The sequence below is a fragment of the Oncorhynchus gorbuscha genome, linkage group LG20, assembly GCF_021184085.1.
Source record: "Oncorhynchus gorbuscha isolate QuinsamMale2020 ecotype Even-year linkage group LG20, OgorEven_v1.0, whole genome shotgun sequence".
Classification (NCBI taxonomy): domain Eukaryota; kingdom Metazoa; phylum Chordata; class Actinopteri; order Salmoniformes; family Salmonidae; genus Oncorhynchus; species Oncorhynchus gorbuscha.
This window is the reverse complement of record NC_060192.1, coordinates 19,589,546-19,611,318: the sequence shown is the minus strand read 5'-3', so window position 1 is coordinate 19,611,318 and position 21,773 is coordinate 19,589,546. Positions and strand designations below refer to the sequence as shown.

At 44.1% G+C, this 21,773-nt stretch overlaps 1 protein-coding gene across 3 annotated transcripts in view; it reads right to left on the bottom strand.

The window, feature by feature from the left end:
* LOC124006804 (colorectal mutant cancer protein-like) overlaps positions 1-21,773 on the bottom strand; it is a 133,177-nt gene that overhangs the window by 67,958 nt on the left and 43,446 nt on the right. For all 3 annotated transcript variants that reach the window (XM_046316963.1, XM_046316964.1, XM_046316965.1), the window contains 2 exons: positions 10,909-11,022; positions 3,000-3,142 (listed from right to left, as the gene is read on the bottom strand). In XM_046316963.1, the coding sequence (XP_046172919.1) occupies positions 3,000-3,142; positions 10,909-11,022 (257 nt within the window). The remainder of the gene's footprint in view (positions 1-2,999; positions 3,143-10,908; positions 11,023-21,773) is intronic.

Below are 21,773 nucleotides of genomic sequence, written 5' to 3'. Positions count from 1 at the left end.
GTTAGTCATTGTCTCTGATTGGGAACCATATTTAGGTAGCCTGTTTTGTGTTGGGTTTTGTGGGTGATTGTTCCTGTCTCTGTGTTCTGCACCAGATAGGGCTGTTTTTGGTTTTCCACGTTTATTGTTTTCTAGTGTTCATGTTTATCTGTTTTTATTAAACATGAGTCAATATAACCACGCTGTGGTTTGGTCCTTTACTTCACCACAGGAAAACCCTGACAGAATCACCCACCAACCAATGACCAAGCGTCGTGGTAATGGGCAACGGCAAAAGCGGCAGCAGGAGAAGGAACAGAGGCAGCAGCAACAGGAGCAGCAGCAGCAGTGGGAGATGCTGCACTATTTGGATAAATGGACTTGGAGGGAGATCCTTGACGGAAAAGGACCCTGGGCAGAGCCATGGATGGAATTGGAGCTGTCGGCGAAGCATAGTGCTGAGTCTGAGAGTGTGGAGGATGTATTGGACAGAGTAGAAAGAAAGCTGTTGGTTTGGCATAGTATGCACGGCATACCAGTGCCAGCACCACGCATCAGGCCTACAGTGCGTCCCGCCTGTCCAGCGCTGCCGGAGCCTTCCTCCTCTCCAGCACAGCCAGAGTCTCCTGCCTGTCCGGCACTGTCAGAGCTACCGCCCCTCATGCCAGAGGCGCCAGAGGCCCTCATTCCAGAGGCACCAGTGCTCCTCAGTCCAGCGCTGCCAGAGCCTTTTTCTCCAGTCTGCCCAGCGCCGTCTGAGCTACCAGTCTGCCCAGCGCCGTCTGAGCTACCAGTCTGCCCAGCGCCGCCAGTTCCGCCAGTCTGCCCAGCGCCGCCAGTTCCGCCAGTCTGCCCAGCGCCGCCAGTTCCGCCAGTCTGCCCAGCGCCGCCAGTTCCGCCAGTCTGCCCAGCGCCGCCAGTTCCGCCAGTCTGCCCAGCGCCGCCAGTTCCGCCAGTCTGCCCAGTGCCGTCTGAGCTACCCGTCTGAGCTACCAGTCTTTCCAGCGCCGCCAGTGCAGCCAGTCTGCCCAGCGCCGCCAGTCTGCCCAGCGCCGCCAGTCTGCCCAGCGCCGCCAGTCTGCCCAGATCCGCCAGTCTGCCCAGATCCGCCAGTCTGCCCGGATCCGCCAGTCTGCCAGGATCCGCCAGAACTGCCAGTCAGCCAGGATCCGCCAGTCTGCCAGGATCCGCCAGTCAGCCAGGATCCACCAGAACTGCCAGTCTGCCAGGATCCGCCAGTCTGCCAGGATCCGCCAGATCCGCCAGTCGGCCAGGATCCGCCAGTCAGCCAGGATCCGCCAGTCGGCCAGGATCTGCCAGTCAGCCAGGATCAGTTAGATCCGCCATTCAGCCAGGATCCGCCAGAAGTGCCAGTCAGCCAGGATCTGCCCGAACTGCCAGTTAACCAGGATCCGCCAGTCGGCCAGGATCCGCCAGTCGGCCAGGATCCGCCAGTCAGCCAGGATCCGCCAGTCGGCCAGGATCTGCCAGTCAGCCAGGATCCGTTAGATCCGCCATTCTGCCAGGATCCGCCATTCTGCCAGGATCCGCCATTCTGCCAGGATCCGCCAGAACTGCCAGGATCCGCCAGAACTGCCAGGATCCGCCAGGATCTGCCGGTCAGCCAGGATCCGCCAGTCGGCCAGGATCCGCCAGTCGGCCAGGATCCGCCAGGATCCGCCAGTGTGCCAGGATCCGCCAGTGTGCCAGGATCCGCCAGAACTGCTAGTCGGCCAGGATCCGCCAGTCGGCCAGGATCCGCCAGTCGGCCAGGATCCGCCAGTCGGCCAGGATCCGCCAGTCGGCCAGGATCCGCCAGGATCTGCCAGAACTGCCAGTCAACCAGGATCTGCCAGTCAGCCAGGATCTGCCAGATCCGCCAGTCGGCCAGGATCCGCCAGGATCCGCCAGTCGCCAGGATCCGCCAGGATCCGCCAGTCAGCCAGGATCCGCCAGTCAGCCAGGATCCGCCAGAAGTGCCAGATCCGCAAGTCAGCCAGGATCTGCCGGAACCACCAGCCAGGATCTGGTAGATCCATCAACCTGCCTGAGCTTCCTCTCACTCCTGAGCTTCCCCTCGGTCCCGAGCTTCCCCTCGGTCCCGAGCTTCCCCTCGGTCCCGAGCTTTCCCCTCGGTCCCGAGCTTTCCCCTCGGTCCCGAGCTTTCCCCTCGGTCCCGAGCTTTCCCCTCGGTCCCGAGCTTTCCCCTCGGTCCCGAGCTTTCCCCTCGGTCCCGAGCTTTCCCCTCGGTCCCGAGCTACCTCAATCCAGTGGGGCCCATTGTTAGGTTTCCTAGGCCAAGGTTAGCGGCGAGGGTCGCCACTCAAGGGACACTAAGGAGGTGGACTAAGACAATTATGGAGTGGGGTCCACGTCCAGCACCAGAGCCACCACCGCGGAGAGATGCCCACCCAGACCCTCCCCCATAGGTTTAGGTTGTGCGTTCGGAGTCCGCACCTTGGGGGGGGGGTTTGTCACGTTCTGTCCATCGTTCGTATGTGTTTTCCTTGTTTTAGTGTTGGTCAGGACGTGAGCTGGGTGGGCATTCTATGTTGTGTGTCTGGTTTGTCTATTTCTATGTTTGGCCTAATATGGTTCTCAATCAGAGGCAGATGTTAGTCATTGTCTCTGATTGGGAACCATATTTAGGTAGCCTGTTTTGTGGGTGATTGTTCCTGTCTCTGTGTTTTGCACCAGATAGGGCTGTATTTGGTTTTCTACGTTTATTGTTTTCTAGTGTTCATGTTTATCTGTTTTTATTAAACATGAGTCAATATAACCACGCTGCATTTTGGTCCTCTACTTCACCACAGGAAAACCCTGACAAGCACTCAACCCAATGCCTATTTGGTCGTTTATTTCCGGTGCACATCAGTGTGTTAAGCACCGGTGGAGAGGGCTGGAGAGGGCACTTGAGCTAGGAAAACAAACACTTACAAGGCCTCTGACGCAAATGCTCCGATTTAGATTTCACTACAATAAGTAAACAACGTCTGAGTGTGTGTGTGTGTGCCACCCACCTGATGGTAGTGCCTTGTAGCAGGTCTATCTTCTTGTTGAGCTCAGCGATGATGCTGTGCAGCTCTGTGATCCTCTCCTCGTATCGTAGGGTGGTCCGCTCCTGAACGTCCTCATGCTCCCGCATCAGATAGGATTGCTCACACTGACAAAACACACATTATACATTTGTTATGAATCAACCCAATAACAAGTTATCCTACTGAGCTAAAGCCTTAATATCCAAGCGGCATCCTATTCTGTTATTTGCACATTTTTGAAAGGCAATTCTCTGTTGGTTTGCAAGGTTGGTTGTCACACACACACACACACACACACACACACAAAGTGTGTGAGGTCTAAGGGCTTTTCTGGGGAGTGTCTACATGGAGCACAGAGGTTGGGAGAGAGAGAAATGTATGAGCTTTCCCCTCAGCTATATTACAAGTGGAGGATGAGAAGAGGTGAGTGAGTTAGAGTGAGAAAGAGAGATCAGGCTTGAGCGCGTGTGTGTTATACTGCGCTTCCTGGAATGACCTCCACAGATTGGTATGTTTTTCTGGCCTGTGTCAGCGGTTGAACATGAAAATGAAACAAAGCCAGACAAAGAGGGGTCTGCCTAGTGCGTTACACAATGGAACATTAATCAAGCACTAACATTACTACAAACTCTCCTACAACTACTATGGACTTATTCACAATGTTTTAGCGTTTTGTAACAATTCCTGTGTTTATGAATACAGAAATCTCCAAAGTGGGGCTCCCGAGTGGCGCAGCGGTCTAAGGCACTGCATGTCAGTGCTAGAGGCGTCACTACAGACCCTGGTTCGATTCCAGGCTGTATCACAACCGGCTGTGATTGTGCGTACAATTGGCCCAGCGTCGTCCGGTTAGGGTTTGCCCGAGGTAGGCCGTCATTGTAAATAAGAATTTGTTCTTAACTGACTTGCCTAGTTAAATAAAGGTTAATAAATGTAATGTAAATGTAATAAAGTGTAATCATCACCTGACACTAATTAGCATAACGCAACGGACATAAATATTCCTAGAAAATATTCCTATTCATGAAAATCACAAATGAAATATATTGGAGACACAGCTTAGCCTTTTGTTAATCACCTAGTCATCTCAGATTTTCAAAATATGCTTTACAGCCAAAGCTAGACAAGCATTTGTGTAAGTTTATCGATAGCCTTGCATAGCATTTTGTCCAGCTAGCACCAGGTAACTTGGTCACGGAAATCAGAAAAGCAATCAAATTAAATCGTTTACCTTTGATGAGCTTCGGATGTTTTCACTCACGAGACTCCCAGTTAGATAGCAAATGTTCCTTTTTTCCAAAAATATTATTTTTGTAGCCGAAATAGCTCCGTTTGTTCTTCACGGTTGGCTGAGAAATCGCCTGGAAATTGCAGTCACGAAAAATATTCCAAAATAGCTCCATAATGTCGACAGAAACATGGCAAACGTTGTTAATAATCAATCCTCAAGGTGTTTTTCAAATATCTCTTCGATAAGATATCCATCGGGACAATTAGTTTTTCAGTAGGACCGATTGTAGTAATGGTTACGTCTGTATTTTACGCAAGAATCTCTCTGGGAGCATCAGGTGACCACTTGCGCAATGTAGCCGCTTACGGGTATTCTTCAACATAAATGCGTAAAACTACGTCACAATGCTGTAGACACCTTCGGGAATACGGAGAAAGAGTAATCTAGTGATAGCCCATTCACTGCTCAATAGGGACGCATTGGAACGCAGCGCTTTCAAAACATGAGGCACTTCCGGATTGGATTTTTCTCAGGCTTTCACCTGCAACATCAGTTCTGTTATACTCACAGACAATATTTTTACAGTTTTGGAAACTTTAGAGTGTTTTCTATCCTAAGCTGTCAATTATATGCATATTCTAGCATCTTGTCCTGACAAAATATCCCATTTACTATGGGAACGTTTTTTTCCCAAAAATGAAAATACTGCCCCCTAGTCACAACAGGTTTTAAATAAATAAATAAATACTTTTGTTTTTATCACACTGCCAAATGAATGTGACAAATATAATAGAATTGCATGATATTGATAGAAAAAGCATAAACCTCTGTCATGCAGAACATTGAGTCGTGTGGAATATAGCTGGGACGATACAATTTAAATTATCGCAGGCATTTTACTGACATCGTTCATTCCGACATGTAGCCTATAGTAGAGACATGTGAAGTGAATTGAAATTAAACGTGAAGTGAATTGAAATTAAATAAGTTTGCTAATATTGTTAATAGGACAACTGATGAGTACAACCATCCAACAAGTAGTAGTAGTAGTAGTAGTTTAAAGGTGTCATGCCCTGACCATAGAGGGCCCTCGGGGTTCTCTATGGTGTTTTAGGTCAGGGCGTGACTAGGGGGGGGGGTTCTAGGTATTATATTTCTATGTTGGTGTGTGTGTATGGTTCCCAATTGGAGGCAGCTGATGATCGTTGCCTCTAATTGGGGGATCATACTTAGTGTGTCCTTTTTCCCACCTGCGATATGGGATATTGTTTTGTTTGAGTGACAATGTGCGCTACGCTACGTATTTCACGATCGTTATATCTGTGTTGTTTTGGAAGTGTCACTATCATTAAAATGTGGAACTCTACTCACGCTGCGCCTTGGTCTAATTATTCATACGACGGTCGTGACAAAAGGATCGTTAAAAAACCTACGGTGCACATTGTTATAAACGTATTGTACTATTTGTCATTATGCCATAAATTCAGACAATATATTGCGATATGCATTTTTATTCATAACGCCCAGCTTTAGTGTAGAATCTTTCTATATGCGACCTTCTAAACATTGCGCCCCATTGAAAAAGTCTAAGACCCAGGTTTCTGAGAGTAGGATTCAAAGGTCAATAGGTCAAAAGTCAAAAGCTTATAGAGTCAGGGGTGTACTTCATCCTAAACAAAAATGTCTGTGTGTAAAAGGTCGGGGGTTCAGGTGACGAGGTACGTGCCTCAGGCTGACACAGCCATCAAAGTCCCCACGTTGAGACAAGAGCCCCAATGTGTGTGTGTGTTATCCTGGGTTGAGTCAGGAGTCTGCAGTGGCAATTCAAATAGCTGAGTGGCTATAGCTCCCTACCCCATGGAGAGCTTCAGGGACAAAGAGCAGCTTCCACTCAGCCATTATCAGGTCACACAGTATGACGCGTGTCACCAACTGTCATAACACCCGTCCACTGATGCCCAGAGGCACAACCGTCTCTGATAGAAAGTGACATGTGGTTTATGGCCAGGGCCAAAACATATTTTGAGAGCAGTTTGGCTCTGACCTTCATAGGCTGTTTTCAATCAAGATCTCAGCGATCACTGCCTCATTGCCTGCATCCGTAATGGGTCTGCGGCCAAACGACCACCCCTCATCACTGTCAAACGCTCCCTGAAACACTTCTGCGAGCAGGCCTTTCTAATCGACCTGGCCGGGGTATCCTGGAATGACATTGACCTCATCCCGTCAGTAGATGATGCCTGGCTATTCTTTAAAAATGCCTTCCTCACCATCTTAAACAAGTATGCCCCTCTCAAAAAATGTAGAACGAGGAATAGATATAGTCCTTGGTTCACTACAGACCGGTCTGCCCTTGACCAGCACAAAAACATCCTGTGGCGTTCTGCATTAGCATCGAATAGCCCCCGTGATATGCAACTTTTCAGGGAAGTAAGGAACAAATATACACAGGCAGTTAGAAAAGCTAAGACAAGCTTTTTCAAACAGGAATGTGCATCCTGTAGTACTAACTCAAAAAAGTTCTGGGACACTGTAAAGTCCATGGAGAATAAGAGCACCTCCTCCCAGCTGCCCACTACTATGAAGCTAGGAAACACTGTCACCACCGATAAATCCACTATAATTGAGAATTTCAATAAGCACTTCTCTTCGGCTGGCCATGTTTTCCACATGGCTACCCCTACCCCGGTCAACTGCCCAGCACCCTCCACAGCAACCCGCAGAAGCCCCCACCATTTCTCCTTTACCCAAATCCAGATAGCTGATGTTCTGAAAGAGCTGCAAAATCTGGACCCCTACAAATCAGCCGGGCTAGACAATCTGGACCCTTTCTTTCTAAAAATTATCTGCCGAAATTGTTGCAACCCCTATTACTAGCCTGTTCAACCTCTCTTTCGTATCGTCTGAGAATCCCAAAGATTGGAAAGCTGCCACGGTCATCCCCCTCTTCAAAGGGGGTGACACTCTAGACCCAAACTGCTACAGACCTATATCTATCCTACCCTGTCTTTCTAAGGTCTTCGAAAGCCACGTTAACAAAGAGATTACTGACCATTTCGAATCCCACCGTACATTCTCCGCTATGCAATCTGGTTTCAGAGCTGGTCATGGGTGCACCTCACCCACGCTCAAGGTTCTAAACGACATCATAACCGCCATCGATAAGAGACATTACTGTGCAGCCGTATTCATCGACCTGGCCTAGGCTTTCGACTCTGTCAATCACAACATTCTTATTGGCGACTCGACAGCCTTGGTTTCTCAAATGATTGCCTCGCCAGGTTTACCAACTACTTCTCTGATAGAGTTCAGTGTGTCAAATCGGAGGGCCTGTTGTCCGGACCTCTAGCAGTCTCTATGGGGGTGCCACAGGGTTCAATTCTCAGAATGACTCTCTTTTCTGTATACATCAATGATGTTGCTCTTGCTGCTGGTGATTCTCTGATCCACCTCTACGCAGACGACACCATTCTGTATACTTCTGGCCCCTCCTTGGACACTGTGTTAACTAACCTCCAGACGAGCTTCAATGCCATACAACTCTCCTTCCGTGGCCTCCAACTGCTCTTAAACGCACCCTCGTAAAACTGACCATTCTACCGATCCTCGACTTCGGTGATGTCATCTATAAAATAGCATCCAACACTCTACTCAACAAACTGGATGCAGTCTATCACAGTGTCATCCGTTTTGTCACCAAAGCCCCATACACTACCCACCATTGCGACCTGTACGCTCTCGTTGGTTGGCCCTCGCTTCATACTCGTCGCCAAACCCACTGGCTACAGGTTATCTACAAGTCTCTGCTAGTTAAGCCCCGCCTTATCTCAGCTCACTCGTAGCACTCGCTCCAGCAGGTATCTCCAGCAGGTATAGCTCACTGGTCACCCCCAAAGCCAAAGCCTCCTTTGGTCGTCTATCCTTCCAGTTCTCTGCTGCCCATGACTGGAACGAATTGCAAAAATATCTGAAGCTGGAGACTCACATCTCCCTCACTAGCTTTAAGCACCAGCTGTCAGAGCCGCTTACAGATTACTGCACCTGTACATAACCCAACTGTAAACAGCCCATCTATCTACCTACCTCATCCCCACACTGGTATTTATTTATTTATTTTGCTCCTTTGCACCCCAGTATCTCTACCTGCACATTCACCTTCTGCCGATCTACCATTCCAGTGTTTAATTGCTATATTGTAATTACTTCGCCACCATGGCCTATTTATTTCCTTAACTTACCTCATTTGCACTCACTGTATATATACATTTTGTTTTCTTTTGTTCTACTGTATTATTGACTGTATGTTTTGTTTATTCCATGTGTAACTCTGTGTTGTTGTATATGTCAAATTTCTATGCTTTATATTGGCCAGGTCGCAGTTGCAAATGAGAACTTGTTCTCAACTAGCCTACCTGGTTAAATAAAGGTGAAATAAAAAAAATATTAAAATATAAAAAAATAGGCAAGAACTTCTACAAGGGCCAAAGGCTTGGTCTGTCTGTCCTCAAGTACATTGTGAGGTGAAAAGCCCACCAAAAGAAAATTATGGTGGGCTTTTCACCAAAATTATTTTTGTGAGTGGGGAATTCTGAACAAAAGGTCACCCCAATACAACAGTCAAATACTACAAAATCATCCACTTCAGGAAAACATGCTCTTTTGGAGCCAAACATCCTCCGTAGACTTCTAGGCACCACATATCCTGGGCATAAACTTGTTTAACTGAAATGTCCTGCATATTTACGACTTTTTATTTTAGACCAATGAGAGGGTTCAAATGTCAAGAGTGGGCACATCTTACAACAGGTTTTATTTCATATACAGGCTACATGGCTCCTAACTCAGTACTGAGTTAGGACCTGACAGGCATCATTGACTTGTGTAGATCCTGACTTATAAGGATTCCAGTCATTACTCTCTATGCAGACACTAACAGAATGAGATGTGTAGATAGTTTGTATCATAAAAAAAGACACTGGAAAGTGGAAATGGGAGCCAAATGTTTCAATTGTCTGCCAGTGCTGATATAGGCCTAGTGCTATCTGTAGAATCTTGGTATGATGACATCACTATCTAATCGATCAGTCTCTCTACAACTACCAATGTCAGGTTTCATTCTATTCACTCCTCTCCAAACACAATGGCATCCAGTGCAAGTACAGTTCAAGCTACTTCTTTATTTTCTTTAACTCGTGGCCTATCCCTCTTCATCTAAATCCAGCGGAACAGGTGGGAAACCGACATACAAAATAGCTTCTAGCATCAATATTTAACACAAATTACAGTAACAGATTGCCTTTTCTTTGAAAACATCACCACGAGGAAAATACCCATAGTCGATGTAAGTGCCAGCAAAAGTATTCCACAGCTCTTTGAACCAGTGCTGTGTCTGTTTGCAGGGTTCCAGGGAGACACGCAGTGGTGGCCCACAGAGAGAGACTGAGTCTAACAGCCTGAGGGAGATGCTTCAGAAGGCCATGTCTGAGTAAACAGCTTCTTAATTTAAAGACAATTCCCCAGGCATTTATAGAACAGGTACTCACACAATCTGTCTCGCTATTACACTCATTCCATTAGATAAAAAACCATTAACACACCCATTCATTCTGTCCACACACACACACGCACACGCACACACACGCACGCGCACGCACACGCACGCACACGCACACGCACACGCACACGCACACGCACACACACACACACACACACACACACACACACACACACACACACACACACACACACACACACACACACACACACACACACACAGAGAGAGGTAGAGCCCAAAACTCCCTCCTAGGAGAGTGCCAGTGTCAATCACTGGGACTGGGAAAACTACAAAGCAGATCGAAGCTAAGCAGTTGGCATGGTTACTGAGGCTTCCTGGTTCCAGTGAGATATGGGGAGTGTTGCTTCATGCCAAATCAATTTCCTCATTATTTAAAAAGCAAAGCTTCTAGTAAATAATACGATACTATGAGCAATGTAAAAAAAAGTGAAAAGGGAAAGTGATACCCGATTGCTGAAAATAGTTCCTTTCGATGCTAGATAGTAACAACCAAAAGATGATCTCCGTGATGATGTTTATCAGAATTCTGCATCTATTCTCGGACGAGTAACAACTCTGATTGGAGCATAAGGACTGGTTGTTTTGGGAGGGAGGTAAGCCATGCAAATCAGTGCCTATGTGACGCGTCAGCTATTCCTGGATATTCTTCAAAAAAACATACATCGAAAGAATATCTTATGTGAAGCCAGTTCAATTCCATTTTACTGTAGTTCTTTAACATCCATCAGAGCAGTTTGGGTTATTATTCAAAGATACAAATCCTACAAAGGAACTTTTGCATACCAGAGAGTTCTAAACCACAGGTGCAGAAAAGAGGAGGGGGAAAGAGGAACCATTTACACAGGGTTTCACAAATGATTGATCATGATGAGAGATCCACTGCAGCTGGCTTATGGACATAAATGTTATTCAGATTTGTAAGGCTTTAGATGAGGTGGTGGTGGTGGTACCCGCAGCATTACAGCAATTATCTTGGCATGGGACTTTGAATGGTAAGCTTAAGTTAAGGTAAAAGGTGAGTTCACAATACAGAATATGAATCCATGTGAATATACAATATGTACATATATTGTCCGGTAGAGTACCTGTGCTTTGGCCAGTCTCTTCTCTAGCAGCTCTCTTTCTCTCTCCGTCTGCACCAGCCGCTTGTTCAGCTCCACCAAGTCCCCCTTCCACGAGGCCAGGGCTGTCAGCTGGAGCTACAGAGAAAGGGGAGAGAAGAGAGGGTTAGAACCATATTCAGTTAGCCTGCTCACAGTCATTCTTTAAGCCTTATACATTTCTAATGCCAAAAATCGACTTAGGCCCACATTTTCCATGGAAAAATATGAACAAGGTTTTTAAATGGTAGATTAAGACTAACACAATAAACAAAAAAAAACACAGTCCTGCTTTCTCATATCGAGAAGAAAGTCTCACAAAAGATATGCCTAGGGGCATTAGAAAACTCTTACCCCTTACCTCAGCATACTGCAACAGAAAAACACAACAAACTTCTCTGCGACAACCTTTGTTTCATCATGCAGTGTGGAGGCTTAACTTTTAGAGAGGAATTAGAGCTGTCATGACTAGGCAGAGACTGAGTGCAGATACAAATGGGGCTGCATGCCACTAAGCTACAATGAGAGTCCTTTCCAAACTAGACAAAAGGAGCAGACTTGGTTTTCAAGGGAAGGAAAAAAAAGACAGACCAACCTCCATATATACCCAACACAGATCTGTGATGCTAAAGTTAGCCTCCACTGCTAACCTAACTCAAACCAGCCCCTGAGGATTTATTTTCACTACTTGAGTTATATCTGTAGTACAGTGGTTCCAAAACCTTCTGAGACCAAACTAAACCACTTCTAATTTTCTTGTGGATCTCTAGACAAAGAAATGTTACTAGCCTAACCTTTGACCATTTTTTTTTTACATCGCCTTTATTTAACCAGTTGAGAACAAGTTCTCATTTACAACTGCGACCTGGCCAAGAATAAAGCAAAGCAGTTCGACACACAACAACACAGAGTTACACATGGAATAAATAAACATACAGTCAATAATACAGTAGAAAAAATCTATATACAGTCTGTGCAAATGAGGTAAGATTAGGGAGGTAAGGTAAAAAATAATAAGTAATTACAATATACCAATTAAACACTGAATGTGCAGGTAGAGATACTGGGGTGCAAAGGAGCAAGATAAATAAATAAATACAGTATAGGGATGAGGTAGTTGGGTGGGCTATATTACAGATGGGCTATGTGCAGTGATCTGTGAGCTGCACTGACAGCTGGTGCTTAAAGCTAGTGAGGGAGATACGAGTCTCCAGCATCAGTGATTTTTGCAGTTTGTTCCAGTCATTGGCAGCAGAGAACTGGAAGGAAAGGCGGCCAAAGGAGAAATTGGCTTTGGGGTGACTAGTGAGATATACCTGCTGGAGAGAGTGCTACGGGTGGGTGTTGCTATGGTGACCAGTGAGCTGAGATAAGGCAGGGCTTTACCTAGCAGAGACTTGTAGATGACCTGGAGCCAGTGAGTTTGGCGGCGAATATGAAGCGAGGGCCAGCCAACGAGAGCGCATAGGTTGCAATGGTGGGTAGTATATGGGGCTTTGGTGACAAAACGGATGTCACTGTGATAGACTGCATCCAATTTGCTGAGTAGAGTGTTGGGGGCTATTTTGTAAATGACATCGCCGAAGTCGAGGATCGGTAGGATGGTCGGTTTTACGAGGGTATGTTTGGCAGCATGAGTGAAAGATGCTTTTTTGCGAAATAGGAAGCCGATTCTAGATTTAATTTTGGATTGGAGATGTTTGATGTGAGTCTCAAAGGAGAGTTTACAGTCTAACCAGACACGTAGGTATTTGTAGTTGTCCACATATTTTAAGTCAGAACCATCCAGAGTAGTGATGCTGGACGGGCGGGCAGGGGCAGGCAGCGATCAGTTGAAGAGCATGCATTTAGTTTTACTTGCATTTAAGAGCAGTTGCAGTCAACGGAAGGAGATTGGTATGGCATTGAAGCTCGTCTGGAGGTTAGTTAACACAGTGTCCAAAGAGGGGCCAGAAGTATACAGAATGGTCTCATCTACGTAGAGGTGGATCAGAGAATCACCAGCAACAAGAGCGACAGCACAATCTCAAGAAGAAAAAAAACAGCAAGAATTGTCCGCAACCCACCATTTGGCAAACAGGCTACACAAAAACAATTCAAAACATGCATGTAGTCCATACAGGCTTACAATACTTCAAGGAGAATCTTTTGGACTCACTTTCTACAAGAACTCCTGAATAGTACATTCTTGGTGAAAAGTCAGCTACACAGTACTCAAAAAGAAAGTGTTGTTCATTCACACAACTTCAAGGTGAATCTTTTCTTCACACCATTTCACTATTCCTACATTTCTCTATACACAGAACTCCATACAAAGACTATTGTACTACCATAACTCTGGACAGAACAAGTACAGTATGTATTGCTGCGTAAGCAGCGGGTGTGAATTAATTAACCAGCGATACTGTGTTTCCTCTGCCATCTCTGATCAGTCCTGAGGGAGAGAAACACCTTGAATGAATCCTCTCAGGAAGTGAGAGGGCCTGCAAGGATCACCTGCTATTCAGAATGGGCCATTAACACTCAAGCCGAGAGGGATGGAGGGAGCATTTCAAAAAAGCCCTAATTCATAGATAATATAAATCAATCTAGGATTAGATCGATACAGTATTAGCTTTTATTTATATTTATATTTTATTCAGCTTTGTTCAATTGTATTATTTTTCATACTATAAAATAATGCCATGGAATTCTAAGCAAATCTTGTCTGCTAAATGAGCTAGTGTAGCCCACAGAAATTCGGCATAGCCAGATGAGGACCTAACATAAGAACAACTCAGAGTATGCTATTCTGTTCTTCTGAAATAAACTACATTTTTTTAATATCATGCTTCTTTAGACCTGTCTAAAATAAACAATGGATTTATTGTGAAGGTGTAAGCTATATTACATGGATTTATAAGACTTATTAAAATATAGATGTTCCAATGGTCTGCATCAGTGACTTGAGGCTGTGTGTGGAAGCCAGGAGATGCTAAATGTGTTTGTTAATTAATGCTCAATAACCGTGAGACCGACAGTTATTTGCTTGACGAACACAGTCTGACAAAATTTTGTGACCGCCACAGCCCTACTTATGTAAATGTGATATTTCTGCTTAGATTTTTAATACATTTGCAAACATGAAAAAAAAAAAGTTTTGCTTTGTCATTATGGTGTATTGTGTGTAGATTGATGAGGGGGGAAAAAACATTTAATCCATTTCAGAATAAGATTGTAGCGTAAAAAAATGTGGGAAAAGTCAAGGAGTCTGAACACATTCCGAATACACTGCATGTTGAAGAGGGTGGGGGCTCAAGGGGGATCGCTGTCTCACCCTATGGCACCGTGGAAAAAAAGTGTTTTTTGCCAATTGTTGTTTGTGTACATGGATTTTATAATATCGTATGTTTTCCCCCAACACCGCTTTCCATCAATTTGTATAGTAGACCTCATGCCAAATTGAGTCAAAAGATTTTTTGAAATCAACAAAGTATGAGAAGAGTTTGCCTCTACATCTCTCTCTGTCTCCCCTAGCCATGTCAGCTTCTAGGGGCAAGTTCTCATGGGTAAAATGATAGAGCCCCATGATGCACTTCCATTATCTATGTTGAGGGAGTAGGGGGCAGGGTGGTTCTACTGGTGCCACCCAGCAATCCAGAAGTGTCCTTTTCAGATGGAGGGCAATCCTCTTAACATCTCCATCAGTACCACTCAGTGTGTCCATGTCAACCTTACACACCTTCCTTTAAAATAGCCTAAAGCATGACCCTTTCATTCTAATATTACTTACCAGAAAGAGAAGGTAGAGATACATTACCAGGTAGAGATACATTATCATTAGTGGATAATGGAAAAGTCATATCTAGCAATTAAATGCAAGACAGTGCCGTATATCAAAATGGTATCCACATGGTCAGTTATGTATGCTCAACAATTTGAGTCAAATTGAGTAATCTGAAAGCTACATACTCATTGACCTTATGAAGGTTGTCCCCAATCTGTGTCTGTGAGCTATTAACTGAAGCTAAAAGGTCTTGATGCCTCTACCACCATTGTAAAAATCAGAAGACCTACAGTACAGGGGGATTTGTACTCTAGAGCCTATGGCTAAACCCAAGCTATAAAAGTCAAACACTAGGTAGTGAGTAGGATGTCTGTACTGTGTACACTACCAAGAGTAGAAATGTGTACTAATTAGGGCAACATTGTACATTAGCCATCACTAAGGCAGAATGAAGCAGGTACAAGCTTTATTCAGCCTAACTATGCAGCTTATTTATCAAATAGCTACCCTTCCTCAGGCCAGAAGAAGAAAACGTCAACCAATGGAAGGATGAATTGCCCGGTCAGGGTCCACAAAAAGAAGCTCCGAAAGAGGCTGGAAGCAATCTCTCACCTCTCCGCCTTGCACCAAAAATAGTTTGGTGCTCCACATACTGAGGGACGTCAACGTGATTCATTTGTCTAATTTGTGTTATGGCCAGAAGACAGAGACAAATGGATCACATGGGAAGTCTGCGATGTGGAGGCTAATTTAATACATTAGAGCCAGGCCTTGTGTTCTACATTTTATTTTGCCAAAGCTGCAGCAATCCGCAGAGTTCTTTTCAGGGCAAGTGGAAAAACGTGGCCTTGCCGGCTGATGGCAGAATGCTAACACTGAAGCTTTTCTGTGTTGAGATTCATTGCTCTCCTGATTGAACTCAGATATAGGGTCAGTTTTACCCTTAACAATCAGAGCCTTAACAGTTAGGTCAGGGGTTTCAAACATGCAGTTCAAGAGACATTTATTCCCCCCCACTTGTGCTCGCAATTGAATTGGTATAGAACAATTCATGCAACAGTACCTAGCGCATTAAACGAAATGAGGCAAGAAATTGCTTCATGTAGAATTATTTTATATCATTATGAACACAGTGTACAAAACAATAGGAACACCATCCCAATACTGAGTTGAACGCGCTTTTGCCTTCAGAACAGTCTAAATTCATTGTGGCATGGACTACAACGTGTCGAAAGTATTCCACAATGATGCTAGCCCATGTTGACTCCACTGCTTCCAACAGTCATGTCAAGTTGGCTGGATGTCCTTTGGGTGATGGACCATTCTTGATACACTCTGGAAACTGTTGAGCTTGAAAAACCCAGCAGCTCTACAGACAATTCCTTCAACTTCATGGCTTGGTTTTTGCTCTGACTTGCATTGTCAACTGTGAGACCTTTATATAGACAGGTTTGTGCGCCTTTCCAAATCATGTCCAATCAATGGAATTTAACACAGGTGGTCTCCAATCAAGTTGTAGAAACATCCCAAGGATGATCAATGGAAACAGGATGCACCTGCACTCAATTTCAAGACTCATAGCAAAGGGTTTGAATACTTATGTAAATAAAAAACAAAAATGTCTAAAAACCTGTTTTTGCTTTGTCATTATGGGGAATTGTGTGTAGATTGCTGAGGATAAAAAAACATGTTTAAACCATTTTAAAATAAGGCTGTATTGTAACAAAATGCAGAAAAAGTCAAGGGGTCTGAATACCTTTTGAAGGCACTGTAATGTTTGGTATACTCAGTTTAGGTCAAATGTGGTGTAGGATTGCAAAATTCCAGGAACTTTAATACAGTCCCAAGTTCTCTCGATATCCCAGATACAGGAAGGAATAAGCAGGAAATCCGGTATCCTGCAACCAGGATTTCTGGAAAACCAGGGAATTTATTGAAAGTTCCCAGGAATTTTGCAACCCTACTGTGGCTTAGAATTGTTTTGTTGTTCTTGTTATTAGCCCCAGTATATGGCCTCCTGACAACTCCCTTCACAGACATGGGCCTTTAGTCAAATTAACTTAACTTTCAATGCAGAGGGGCGTCTAGTAGGTTAACATACATCTGCAACCCTGTGCATGTGACTAAATCAAAATCTAATCTACAAAATTGATTTGGGATCAAATGGCTTTGCTGAGGTATTTCTCATTATGAAAGTGCCAACAGGTTAGCATTTTAGGCTAGGCGGTGTTTTAAAGGCTCTCCTAGTGGTATGCGTCTGTGTGACATTCTGACAGCCTATATTCACACACATCCTATTTACTTTGAGGAAATGTCTGGATGCCACATGGGAAGTGGTCTTCCCTCCTTTCGGCATTCCACCCATATGTCACTTGTCATTTCTCAGGGATTATAATTACCTTAAAAGCATTGGAATTTCCGGAGAAACCCACACACGCCAACCCTCCGACCCTTAATACCTCCACCTCTCCCCAATGCCCCCACCCCATCTAGGCACACAGGTCTCTCACAAGGACATTGTACTGTATCCCTAGGAATACTTTGTATACGAACCTGCCAAAACTAATTTTCAATAAATTGTTGCTTACCATGACAGCTAGACTACATTTGCCGTGTTGGGAGTGGGATGGCATAAACACCAGGAATGGTCATAGAGAGTCCCTAAATGAGATTCGAAAGTGTAACCTTGAGCCCAGGGAAAGCTAACTCCATGCTGATACAGACTAGAGGTCGACCGACTATGATTTTTCAACTCCGATACCGATAACGATTATTGGAGGACAAAAAAAAGCCACTGCCGATTAATCGGCCGATTTTTAAAATGCCTTTGTAATAATGACAATTACAACAATACTGAATGAACACTTATTTTAACTTAATATCAATAAATATAATACATCAATAAAATTTAGCCTCACATAAATAATGAAACATGTTAAATTTGGTTTAAATAATGCAAAAACAAAGTGTTGGAGAAGAAAGTTAAAGTGCAATATGTGCCATGTAAGAAAGCTAACGTTTAAGTTCCTTGCTCAGAACATGAGAACATATGAAAGCTGGTGGTTCCTTTTAACATGAGTCTTCAATATTCCCAGGTAAGACGTTTTAGGTTGTAGTTATTATAGGAATTATAGGACTATTTCTCTCTATACCATTTGTATTTCATATACCTTTGACTATTGTATGTTCTTATAGGTACTTTAGTATTGCCAGTGTAACAGTATAGCTTCCGTTCCTCTCCTCGCTCCTACCTGGGCTCGAACCAGGAACACAACGACAACAGCCACCCTCGAAGCAGCGTTACTCATGCAGAGCAAGGGGAACAACTACTCCAAGTCTCAGAGCAAGTGATGTTTGAAACACTATTAGCGTGCACCCCGCTAACTAGCTAGCCATTTGACATCACATTGTTACACCAACCTAATCTAGGGAGTTGATAGGCTTGAAGTCATAAACAGCAGAGCTGCTGGCAAAACGCACGAAAGTGCTGTTTGAATGAATGCTTATGAGCCTGCTGGTGCCTACCATCGCTCAGTCAGACTGCTCTATCAAATCATAGACTTAATTATACCATAATAACACACAGAAAAGCGAGCCTTAGGTCATTAATATGGTCGAATCCGGAAACTATCATCTCGAAAACAAGACGTTTATTCTTTCAGTGAAATATGGAACCGTTCCGTATTTTATCTAACGGGTGGCATCCATCAATCTAAATATTCCTGTTACATTGCACAACCTTCAATGTTATGCCATAATTACGTAAAATTCGGGCAAATTAATTTGCAATGAGCCAGGCGGCCAAACTGTTGCATATACCCTGACTCTGTGTGCAATGAACGCAAGAGAAGTGACACAATTTCACCTGGTTAATATTGCCTGCTAACCTGGATTTCTTTTAGCTAAATATGCAGGTTTAAAAATATATCTGAGAGTGTAAAAGCTACTATCTTGTCTCATCGCTACAACTCCCGTACAGGCTCGGGAGAGACGAAGGTTGAAAGTCATGCGTCCTCCGATACACAACCCAACCAAGCCGCACTGCTTCTTAACACAGCGCGCATCCAACCCGGAAGCCAGCCGCACCAATGTGTCGGAGGAAACACCGTGCACCTGGCAACCTTGGTTAGCTCCCACTGCGCCCGGTCCACCACTGAGGTCGCTGGTGCGCGATCCCTACCATCCCTACCGGCCAAGCCCTCCCTAACCAGGACGACGCTAGGCCAATTGTGCGTCGCCCCATGGACCTCCCGGTCACGGCCGGCTACGACAGAGCCTGGGCGCGAACCCAGAGTCTCTGATGGCACAGCTGCCCTTAACCACTGCGCCACCCGGGAGGCCGGCGTTGGACTAGTTAATCGTAAGGTTGCAAGATTGAATCCCTGAGCTGACAAGGTAAAAATCTGTTGTTCCCTGAACAAAGCAGTTAACCCACCGTTCCTAGGCCGTCATTGAAAATAAGTATGTGTTCTTAACTGACTTGCCTAGTTAAATAAAGATTAAATAAAAGGTGTAAAAATATATATATATATATATATAAACTAAAATAAAATTTAAAAAGAAGGCAAAATTGGCCTCCAAAATTACCGATTTCAGATTGTTATGAAAACTTGAAATCGGCCCTAATTCATCAGCCATTCCGATTAATCGGTCGACCTTTTATACATACCCACCAGCCCATGAAAATGCTAATGGAAAGCATGGCTACTCAAATAGAGCCACACCGTGGAGATGTTATAATAGCCATAAAATCCAGTGGTAAAACAAGGAAATTCATTTTTCCCATAAGGGATTTTATAAACACTTAAAATATGGGCTGAGTTTCATGTAGGCTTACCCTGGCATGGCGTTTTGATAACCATGTAAATCTCTCTAGGAAAAGGTGACTTTTATCAATATATCAGTCTCTATTTACTCTCAAATTCATGTATGCTAATTAGCATCACAGTAGATATCATGCAAAATTATAAATCCCTGGAAGCTCCTGCACATCATCTCTAGCTGACACATTTGCTAACAGGTATTATATCAATTTAAAACTTTCAGAATACTTTTCACAGAATTGTCCATTTCAATAAATGTAGCCAATTTATTCATTATTACATGTAACTAACATCTAGAATGTCATTGTAGCATTACGATTTCTCTTCACTGGAACTAAGGGGCCTAGCCCGAACCATGAAAATCAGCCCCAGATCATTATTCCTCCTCCACCACACTTTACAGGTGGCACTATGCATTCGGGCAAGTGGTATTCTCCTAGGATCCGCCAAACCCCGTTTCCATGGCTACTCAGCCCCTATGCTCCGTTGAGACCCCCCTTTCAAAAGTCACTGAGATCTCTTCTTCTAGCCATGGTAGCCAAAATAATGGGCAACTGGGCATTTTTATACATAACCTGAAGTATGATGGGATGTTAATTGCTTAAATAACTCAGGATCCACACCTGTGTGGAAGAACCTGCTTTCAATATACTTTGCATTCTTTATTTTGGCAGTTACATGTACACAGAGTTTACAAAACATGCTCATTCCATGACAGACTGACCAGGTGAATCCAGGTGAAAGCTATGATCCCTTATTGAGGTCACTTGTTATATCCACTTTGAATCAGTCTATATGAAGGGGAGGAGACCATTTTAAGCCTTGAGAGAGAGACAGTAATTGTTTTTGTATGCCATTCAGAGGGTGAATGGGCAAGACAAAAGATTTAAGTGCCTTTGAACGGGTATGGTAATAGGTGCCAGGCGCACTGGTTTGAGTGTGTCAAGAGCTGCAGCGCTGTTGGGTTTTACACTCTCAGCAGTTTCCCATGTGTATCAAGAGTGGTCCACCACCCAAAAGGCATCCAGCCAACTTGACACAAACAACTACCTCTCCCCCTACTGTATTTATTTAGTTATTTTTCTCCTTTGCACCCTAGTATTTCTATCTCTACCTTGCACATTCTTCCACTGCAAATCTACCATTCCAGTGTTTTACTTGCTATATTGTATTTACTTCGACACCATGGCCTCTTTTTTTTGCGTTTACCTCCCTTATCTCACCTCATTTGCTCACATTGTATATATACTTGTTTTTCTACTGTATTATTGACTGTATGTTTGTTTTACTCCATGTGTAACTCTGTGTTGTTGTATGTGTCGAACTGCTTTGCTTTATCTTGGCCAGTTCGCAGTTGTAAATGAGAACTTGTTCTCAACTTCCCTACCTGGTTAAATAAAGGTGAAATAAAACAATTACAAAAATTGGAGTCAACATGGGCCCACATCTCTGTGGAATGTTTGCGACAACTTGTAGAGTCCACATCCAGACAAATTGAGGCTTTTCTGAGGGTAAGAGGGTGCAACTACATATTAGAAAGTGCCCCAAATGTTGTGTACACTCAGTGTATATTTAGATATTAAAATATACAATAATGCCAATATTTTTGGTATATTGGTATATTTCCCAAAAATGGTTTGCGGTCTGATTTATCTATACTCTGTATAATTCAAAAGCCTTTTTGACAGTTGAATTAATGAATTATAGCATGATTGTTTTACAAAAGAGCAAACACAGATAAAAGTACAATACTTCTAAAAGCGTTTATGAAAGACAACCTCTGATAAGGGGGATAAGGAAGGAATCTGTGACATCCGACAGGATAAATCTGATGCACAACCAATAACAGGCCATGTCCTAGGGACAAAGGCATAGATAGGAAATAATCATCTTCATTACCATTCACACAAAGCCCTCCTCCTTTAGCCTGTATAATACGAAACAAATCCAGCTTGTGTAGCTTAACGGTGCCGTAAAATAGAAAGATCACTGCAGCAGTTATTAGACGACAGACCTTAACATAAACAAATTCCCCCATTAAAAACGTGAAAGAAAAACATTTGCTTGACAAAGTACGAAAATAAAACAACGGGTGGGCTGGGCTGAATAAATTAAAACTAGGTAGACTGGTCAAGAAAACGAAGTAGGTCTGTCTACCGCATCTCTTTAAGGGAAGTAGTCAACCTAACGCACCACCACTTGCCAGAGACTACTACTGCTTCACCTCCACCCACTGTCACCCCTCTGAGCCTCTGTGCCCC